This window comes from Penaeus chinensis, chromosome 30 (genome assembly GCF_019202785.1).
Source record: "Penaeus chinensis breed Huanghai No. 1 chromosome 30, ASM1920278v2, whole genome shotgun sequence".
In the NCBI taxonomy this organism is placed as follows: domain Eukaryota; kingdom Metazoa; phylum Arthropoda; class Malacostraca; order Decapoda; family Penaeidae; genus Penaeus; species Penaeus chinensis.
Genome location: NC_061848.1, coordinates 17,713,569 through 17,723,568, shown reverse-complemented (window position 1 = coordinate 17,723,568; position 10,000 = coordinate 17,713,569). Strand labels below are relative to the sequence as shown.

The 10,000-nt window shown below is 36.0% G+C and overlaps 1 protein-coding gene across 2 annotated transcripts in view; it reads right to left on the bottom strand.

Moving 5' to 3' along the window:
• Positions 1-1,984: 1,984 nt before the first annotated feature.
• The window catches only part of LOC125041063 (glutamate [NMDA] receptor subunit 1-like), a 57,641-nt gene continuing 49,625 nt past the window's right edge, over positions 1,985-10,000 (bottom strand). The window contains exons 16-21 of one of the 2 annotated variants that reach the window (XM_047635812.1): positions 9,892-10,000; positions 4,032-4,189; positions 3,544-3,716; positions 2,965-3,242; positions 2,776-2,830; positions 1,985-2,698 (exon numbers count right to left, since the gene is read on the bottom strand). The exon at positions 9,892-10,000 is cut by the window's right edge and continues 40 nt beyond it. In XM_047635812.1, the coding sequence (XP_047491768.1) occupies positions 2,214-2,698; positions 2,776-2,830; positions 2,965-3,242; positions 3,544-3,716; positions 4,032-4,189; positions 9,892-10,000 (1,258 nt within the window). In that variant the 3' untranslated portion in view covers positions 1,985-2,213. The remainder of the gene's footprint in view (positions 2,699-2,775; positions 2,831-2,964; positions 3,243-3,543; positions 3,717-4,031; positions 4,190-9,891) is intronic. The other variant, XM_047635813.1, reaches the window with a different exon arrangement.

Genomic DNA, 10,000 nt, shown 5'->3' with positions numbered 1-10,000 from the left:
TACATTTATAGTTTGACAATTGCAAGAATTAATACTACATTCAGGTTATTGAATATTAAAGTATTTGTCATTGGTAAAAATAAGGCAGATAACAGTTCTATATTTATATCTATCTATCTATATCTATCTATATATATAAATATATATAAATTTTGTATTTGATAAGCAGTTAGATTATATAATAAAAAAAATACATATTATGGGACTATTCATGCTAAACAATTTTGAATAAATAAATCACTTGTAAAGAAAATACTTGTTTCTTACTGTATGCCATAACTACATACTGACAGTGTTAAGCATCCTAGAGAATAGGTGTATCAATCATTCACCATGAGGCCTTTCTTTTCACTTTTTGATAACTTTTTCTACATTTTGCTGTTCCTGTGATGAATTATGTTATTGACTGTTATCATTTTCACTATTTTCATTATAATTATCATTAATATTATTGTCATTATCATCATTATCAGCAGTAGCATTTTAATAATAATGATAATTATGACAGTGACAATAATGATAATAATAATAATAATGACAGTGGCAATAATGATAATAATGATAATAATAGTAATAATAATAATAATAATAATAATGATAATGATAATAATAGTAATAATAATAATAATAGTAATAATAATAATAATAATAATAATAATAATAATAATAAAATTAATAATGATAATATTAATAATAATAACAATAATAATAATAATAATAATAATAATAAGGATAGTGACAATGACAATAATTAATTATTATTATAATGATAATTATTGTTATTATTATTATGGGTATACAGCTGATAACATTTTGATTTAGTAATTTCCATTTTTGTATCTGAGTTGTCCTTATAGCGGATGAGTGTCAGAGTTGCCAATCGGGAATGTGCCGCTGTTTAGGGGCACAATATATGCATTTAGGTGAAAATATTATGCTTTGTAAAGATGCTAGGGTAGATATATTTGTTTACTGCTCAGGCTTTAGCGCTTACTTTAGCGACGCTTTAAACAGCGAACGGTGCAGTACTTGGCCTCGGAGCAAGAATTCTTGTCCCGGGTTAAAACACTGTTAAGGTTGATGTGGTGGTATAAACGTTTATCAATTTAGGATGGAAATTGTGTTCTTTGTTTTTTCCCTTTATATACACACGCGTGCACGCACACACACACACACACCCGCACACACACACACACACATAAAAAAAACAGTTGTAATTACACCCATGAATGAGTTAATCATCTACAGTAATTACGCATATGATTTAAAGTAACAAAATCAATACACTACACCAAATCTGACAAATATACATCAATAAACTTGCTTTTCCCTCTCATAAACACGTGCGAAAGAGAGAGAGTGAGTGAAAGTGTCAAAGTGAGAGGAACCTATTTCATCGACTTTTAATTAAAGACTTTTAATATATTTTCTAACAACGGGGCATTTTAAAATTTATATGCAAGAATTTGAGAACTTTCGTGTTATTATATATGTAAGCAGTATTAGAAAAACGATAAAGTATATGGCAGCCCTCTGCTTGACACATAATACATGACGAAAATAACATGCAACACAAGCTGTGTGGGGGAAGGGGTTGCGTCGTGGAACATATTGCTTGTGGGAAAGGGTGGGGAGGGGGTTGAATTTGAATTTGAATGGGAGGGGAAGGGTGTTGGTACATGTTGGTGCAAGGGGAAAGGGTTGAATTTGATTTTGAGGGGGGAGGGAGGGGGGGGGGAGTTGCGACATGTTGCTTGTGTGTGCTTGTATACATACATATGTATGTGTGTTTCTCTCTCTCTATCTCTCTTTCTTCTCTCCTCTCTCTCTCTCTCTCTCTCTCTCTCTCTCTCTCTCTCTCTCTCTCTCTCTCTCTCTCTCTCTCTCTCTCTCTCTCTCTCTTCTGCCTGTCCCTTTCCCTTCCCCTCTCCCTCCCTCCTGAAAATGTAGGACCCTAAACGAGGTCTGGACTAACTGTGATTTTTTTATTTATTTCATAACACAATCAACAAAATGCATTTAATGGAAAAGATCAGCGCAAGACAAGTGAATACATGGATTCAATAAAGAAAGATATATCGCTATTTAAGGATATCTCTGATTACTAAGACTAACCAGAGCGCACATGAATCGGCCTTTTATATATAGTGAGCTCTGGGTCACACTCATTCCTTGACATTCATTTTCATGTGTTCTGTAGAAGCAATTTCGTCCTACAGTGTGTCCACAACATCCGGCAACTGTTCAAAAGAAGTCTTCTTGTACTTTGGGGTAGTATCAGAGGAAACTTTTTCCGGGAATTTCCATCTTTCCACATGATAACTAATGCCCTCGGCATCCCCGACGTCTATTTCTGGATCAGCTGTCTTTCCACTCATCTCTTCAGGGTAAAGGTCCTTAAGATCTGTTATGCCAGTTTCTTTCACAAATTCCTCAAAGTCCTCTAATATGGCGACGGCCTCACTGGAGTCACCGGCTGCGTCCATTTTCAGTGTGTCTAGGTAGAACTGGAACCACTCGAGAGCCGTGCGTGTCTTCCATTCTTCTGGAATATTTGGACTATTTTTGAGACGTTCTTCAACGTCCTGGAAGACTTCCTGATTGCCCGATAAGTGAAGACTCGAAGTAATTCCACCATTTTCATCACTAGGGGTATGCCTTTCATATTCATTGCGCATTACATTGTTCGATCTGGAATCTGGAAGTAGCACAAAAGTCATTATATCGCCACTGGATAAAGGACGATCATAACATGACAGTATTAATTATACTTACCGGAGGTTGTGCTTCCCCTGTGGCCACTAGAGACATTGATAGAAGGTGGCAGGCCCTGGGAGAGAAATGGATGTGTTTGTTGTTGATGCTGTATTGGGAGCTCATTTAAAATATTGTTTTCGTCAATACTCCATATTCACATTACATATATCGTAAAAACGAAGTTAGTCACAGATCTGCCCATTTTACCTTTGTGCCTGTTCTATTCTCTGCGTCATGCTGGTCATCATTGTTGCCCCGTCTGTGATTCTGTGGGGCTGCCTGTCCGTGTTTGCTCTTGCAGCGGTCATACAATATCTCGATAAAGACGAGGATGATGCCAGTGAAGATGCCACCGGCTACCATGAGGAAGATCCCCTCGAGGTTCTTCAGGCCGAGACGCTTGGAAAAGTCCTCGCCAAAGAGATCTTGACAAGGAGAATGATCATTCCAGATCCATGACCTGTCTAATTTCTCCATGAAACCTCCTGTATAAAGTGGAAGGTACTCGCAAATCAACCTGATGAAACCGATGCCACTGATACTAGTGGATATTTTAGTTTGTTTTATAATACCAGTCAAATAATGAAATTCTAGATTCAGAAATATTGAGTATGTATTGCATCCGTAATACTTTCTATTCATTAATGAAGTAAAGAAAAAGATTGCCGATAATATTCTCAAACCGTTTTCTTGTGATTATATAATTTTCTTTTTTCTTTGTCCTTCTCTTCTATCTTATTACCTTTCAGCAACCTTCGTGTTTGCTATGTATCCTATCCTACTTACTCTCATGTAGTTCTAGGATGTCAATGGTTATTTTCTCTGACCAAGGCGAGCCCTTCCGCAATCCAATGCCGAAACCCGAGCGGCCGAAGAGCTCTCCGACCGTCACCAAATCACAGTCTTGTGAAGCCTCGTATTCCAGGCGGGAGCTTTCCCATATGAAAGCATGCAGATTGCTGCAAAATTGATCAATACATTGATCAATGAGAATTATATTTGAAATACCTGTCTTTTCTTTAGTAATAAATATAACCGGAAAGGAAATTTGTTCGCAAACCCTAAGTTTTAAGAGAAAGTAACCGAACAAAGTAAATTCATTAGATTATATAAACTGTCTACCGAAAGTACCACTGGCATTTTAAGATATTAATTGTGGAATGAGGTCATCTCTAGCTGATATACTATGCATCCATCATTGCCTTTCGGTTTAAAATTTAAGTTAGCGAAAAATATAAGTCCATTCGTGGCATATGAGCCCATTTGTGGCATACCCGTCTCTCACTGCCTGGATGGCCTGGTCAGCAGTGTCATAATTATGCGCCTCCATGACACGGTACATGTTGGCCAGCTCGGTCTTACGGCGGAAGAACATGTCCACGGCCGAACCCTTCACTGTTGCAAAGGTGAAGTTCTCGACTGGATTGCGCAACTGTAGAGAAAAGTGAATGAATTTTCCCCTTCCCCTCACTCATTCTCTCTCTCTCTCTCTCTCTCTCTCTCTCTCTCTCTCTCTCTCTCTCTCTCTCTCTCTCTCTCTCTCTCTCTCTCTCTCTCTCCCTTTCTTTCCGTTTCTCCCCCTCTCTCCTTCACTCCTTCTTTCTCTCCCTATTCCTCTCCATCCCTATCCCTATCCCCCTTCTTCATCACTCTCTCTACCCCCCTTCTCTCTCTTTCTTTCTCTTTCTCTTTCTCTTTCTCTTTCTCTTTCTCTTTCTCTTTTTCTTTTTCTTTTTCTTTTTCTTTTTCTTTTTCTTTTTCGTTTTCTTTCTCAAAAAAAAAAAAAAAATCATCCAACCGCATTGGGACGACGCAACACATCACCTGTGTAGCAAAAGCTAAATACAATTATACCTCGCAAATATGTAAAAAGTTAACGTATGGGAACGTATTGTGTATGGAGGAAGAATGATAGTTTAGAAGACAAGTGTAGGGAAAGGAGCGAAAGGGTGTTAGTGTAGTATGTGTGTGTGGTGTATGTGCTTGGTGCAAGAATACAAAGGTTGGTAAGCGTGATATGAGCCGAGGAGAGGCGTGTGCGTATACGTAATTAGGCAGAGAATCACCTTGATTAAAATAAAGGAATCACTGGAACCAAGTTGCCATTCATGGGTAGTTAGTGTTATCTCATCATCAATCGCACTGTTACCTTTTCGTAAGTTCGGGCGTTGATAAAGATAAGCATACATAAAACAGTTTATTCAAAGTTAAAAGTTAAAGACAAAGACAATCAAACACATGAAACAAACGATAAAACAAACGATAAAACACATGAAACAAAAGATAAAACAAACCATAAATCAAACGATAAAACAAACGAAAACAAACACAAAGACAGTGAAATGAACGGTAGTACTAAAAGGACCTTACAACATTAAAATACAAATGATGAAATAAAATAATACACGTAATAAAAAAAAAAAAAAACGATAAAACCATACAACGAAGATAAGACATGAACGATAAAAGTGAAACAGAACGCTGGATAAAACGAACATAAAATAAAACCATACAACAAAGATAAAACATGAATGATAAAAGTGAAATAGAACGCTAGATATAAACGAACATAAAATGAAACAATACAATGAAGATAAAGCATGAACGATAAAGTAGCGAAATAGAACGTTGGATAAAAACCGAATAAAAGGCCGAAGATAAACATAAAGCACCGGTCACTTATGGTCACTTTGGCCGAACAAATACTTTACAAATTATTTCTTACTTCCTATGTTAAACAATCCCCACGACCACTTAAGGTGATCGTCCCTCAAAGTTGTGGTGGCAGGTAAAAGGGTGGAGGGTGCTAATTCTTTTTTTCTTTTTCTTTTTTTTTGTGTTAATAAAATCAAAATAGTCTTACCGATTTTCTTCAAAGTTATTTTGTTCATTTTAGCATTCTACATCTTTGGTACAAAATTTGTGGAAATTCCCCAATGCCCATAAAAACTTTTCACCACATACGTGTCTTGCATACCGCTATTGGCCCACATTGTTACATACTTTGCAATTTAAAAAATCAGCATAAACATCGATATATTCCAAAGAGATTGCCGCCAGCTTTTTTTCAAAATTTGCCTTAGTTTCCAACAAAAAAATCCAAAAAATAAAAAAATGAAAATTTTGCCAAAAAAAAAAGGGGACCGAAATTCAAAAAAAGTTTGCGTCAATCTCTTTGGATTTCATCAGCATATACAATGCTGATTTTTTTTATTGCAAAGTATGCAACAGTGTGGGCCAAAAGCGGTACACAAGAGACGAATGTGGTTTTGAGGGGAATTTCCACAAATTTTGTACCAGAGATGTAGAATGCTAAAATTAACAAAATACCCAATTTTGAAGAAAATCGGTAAGACTATTTTGGTTCTATTAACATGAGATTTTAGTGTTCTTTTATTACCTCCTGGATAGATTATCGGAAGACGGGCAAGGTTAATCACTACACTTGTCCCCCTCTACCTCAAACGAGCAAGACAGAAGAGGGGAAAAGACACTTTCTTGTTCAAAAGTTTGAAAACATATCTAAAGCAAAAGTATATGCGACTAAATGTAGTGTAAAAGTATTTCTGAACAAAATCAAGTACAAAAACGACCAGTTTATTTGATGCCGCCAGACAGTCTGCAAGACCAACGGTCAAATATACAATACAATCAAAACAGAACATATCGATGTACCATCCCTCCTTCGCCATTTTGAAGAAATATAAATGATAATTACGGAGAGAAATATTGACATCATTTACATTAGTAAAACATGGCATCATTAAGAAATGTCAAGTAATTTAATTTATATTATGATCTTTCGTGTTTATAGATGTGTTTCAGGGCGAGGTGGAGAGTATGCAAAGCAGTATGTATCCTTTCTTCATTATTGGTAATATATAAACACCGTCATGCTACATCTGTTTTTAGAGAAATTTCAATGTTTTTTTTTTTTTTTCATCTTAAGTGATTTATATAACGACCTAAATAAATAAAATGCATTGTTACTGGGATCATTAAGAAAAAAAGATAATAATTAATCCTACAAGGGTCACATAAACAATTTATCCCTAATAGACGTCATTATAACAAACAGATCTGAGTTCATTATATAAAGCGTCTTCTGTATGCGTCAATTTAATATCCTATTAAAGTTCAATCCAGATCCATAGCACTTGCACTTACATTATAATTTTCGTGTTACACGTTAATGTGCATAACGAGACGTTTACTACAGATAAAAAGCCAATACCACATACCTTACGAATGCGATGATGGAGCTTAGACTTCAGATTCAGATATCTATAACTTATTTAACGACCACTTCAGTTGTGTTTTGTAGAACTATTTACTTAAAGATTTTGTTTGTGGTAATAGTGAGCATCATATTATGATGTGACAGCACAAATAAGATCTTTAAATGGCTTAATATGCCTTTGAATTTTATAGGCAGTTTAATTGAAGTTGACAAACATAAAATATTTGTAATATCATCGGGTTTTCGCTGCCAGCTCCTCCTCGTGTGTTATGGATGTGACGGGTAGGATAGCTTTTTCAGGATGTTGCCACAGAGGATCATGCTAATAAATTTCCACGCGGTTTTGCAGTTCATTATAGTTTAAAGAATCAGAAAATTTGTACTTTGAATCTGAAACCTAAAAGCTTTCGTTTTATTCCATCAAAATATTGCATAAGATTGGAATGTTTTCCCAACCTGAAAATAATGCTACCTTTTCTGTGTCTGAGGACATCAAAAGAGCTATAAATAACCGAATAACACTCACAGATCTCTCAGAACGAATAAAACTGACATTCCCCTTCCGGCTGAATGCAGACAAAGAAATAGAAATGTTAAAAAACAACTCAAAACAACATTCAAAGAATGTAAACCTGACACCAAGGAAACATGGAAACTGTTAAAATGTTAGCACCAAATAAAAAACACCATACAGACATAAAACATCTAAACGAATACTTTGCTAATATCGGTAGACTCAATTATGAACAGACAACAAAACAAATTAATAGAAATTAATAATTATCACCCAGTAACTGATACACTGATACCTATAGTGCTAGAAAAAAATATTGCAAGTCAATTATCAACATTCTTAGAATCCAATCAACTCATTTTTGAAACGCAGCATGGATTTAGAAGTAAGGTATCCACTGAAACCGCGTTATTAAAAATCACAAACGAAAATTATGATAACATAGACAAAAATCAATTCAACCTACTCACAGTGTGCAATCTATCAAAAGCATTTGACAGTATCAGCCATGAAATCATACTTAACAAAATTAACAATCATGGAATCAATAACCATTGGTTCAGAAGTTATCTATCGTCAAGAAACCACTTCACATTAGGCCTAATCTTATGAACTATATTCATTAACGATCTATCAACCATTGCAAACAACTGTCTCCTTCATCAATATGCCGATGACTTTCAATTCCTTCACGCTGCCCCTGTAACCAATTTAAATAAATTGATAAGAAATACTTAACAGACTCTTACAGAAGCAAAATTGTATTTTGACTACAATGGCCTCAAACTAAATCCTGATAAAACTCCATGTATCTTACTAGGCAGTCGACAAACCATAGCCAAAGTCTCCACAAAGACAATCATAGAATTTGAAGGCTGTCACATTAAACCAAGTATTTCCGTTAAAAATCAAGAAGTATTCTAAGATCGACACATGACTTTTGAGACACACAAGGACAACATTTACAAAAAAGGAATGGGCACACTAATACAACTAAATCACATAAACAAACTAATTCCCCACCAAGATTAGAATTACTACTGTAAAAACCTTTGCACTCATAATTATAGACTACTGTTCCAACATGTGTAGCTCAACTAAGAAAACTACAAAAACTACAGAACTTTGCCGCAAGGGTGGCGACAGGCAATATTAATAAGCATGGCCACATAACTCTCCATATAAACAAATTAAAATGTTTAAAATTTCAACAAAAATGTCAATATTTGCACATATATACTGATTCATAAAATCACAAAGGATGACTATCCTCATTGATTAATGCCTCTAAAACAATAGGTAACAAAGCAGACGCTCAAACCAGACAGATGAACTCTCTGCATGTCAAAAGACCATACACGGAAGTAGAGTCAATATATGGAACAACCCACTACAAAATATTAGAAACATCTCCAACCAGATTACTTTCAAAATAAAATTGCATCTCTTTAATTGTATCGACATCAGGCATTAAAATGCAGGTAAAATGAGATTTTATTTTGTTTTATTCTATAACTCTATTACTAATGTACTTGATACTGTTTCTCCTAATTTTGTATATCTGTATGGCGCGATTATCTATGCAAAAAGAACCATTGGAATTAATGGAACAAACTCTTTGAATTTCTCTCTCTCTCTCTCCTTCTCCTTCTCCTTCTCCTTCTCCTTCTTCTTTCTCCTTCTCCTTCTCCTTCTCCTTCTCCTTCTCCTTCTTCTTCTTCTTTTCGTTCTCCTTCTCCTTCTCCTTCTCCTTCTCCTTCTCCTTCTCCTTCTCCTTCTTTCTCCTTCTCATTCTTCTCATTCTGCTTCTTCTCATTCTACTTCTTCTTATTCTGCTTCTTCTCATTCTTCTTCTTCTCCTTCACCTTCTCCTTCTCCTTCTCCTTCTCCTTCTCCTTTTCCTTTTCCTTCTTCCTCTTATTTTCCTTCTTCCTCTTCTTTTCCTTCTCCTTCTTCTTTTCCTTCTCCTTCTTCTTCTTCTCTTTCACATACTCATTCTCCCTGTCATTATATCTCTCTATATCATTTTCTCTCTTTTTATCATTCTCTATCTCTCTATCATTCCCTCTCTCCCTATCATTCTCTCTCTTTCTCTCTCTCTCTCTCTCTCTCTCTCTCTCTCTCTCTCTCTCTCTCTCTCTCTCTCTCTCTCTCTCTCTCTCTCTCTCTCTTTCTCTTTCTCTCTCTCTCTCTCTTTCTCTTTCTCTCTCTCTCTCTCTTTCTTTCTCTCTCTCTCTCCCTCTCTCTCTCCCTCTCTCTCTCTCTCTCTCTCTCTCTCTCTCTCTCTCTCTCTCTCTCTCTCTCTCTCTCTCTCTCTCTCTCTCTCTCTCTCTCTCTCGGCATAGTAAATATCTGCTCCCCTTTATTTCCTCATTTTTACCCTGGCGTCGTTGATACCGGAAATATCGTTGATGGGGCTCTCAAGGACAAGGAAAGCAGCGAGATTGGCCGTGTAGGAAGCCACCATAATCATCGCGAATCCCGCCCAC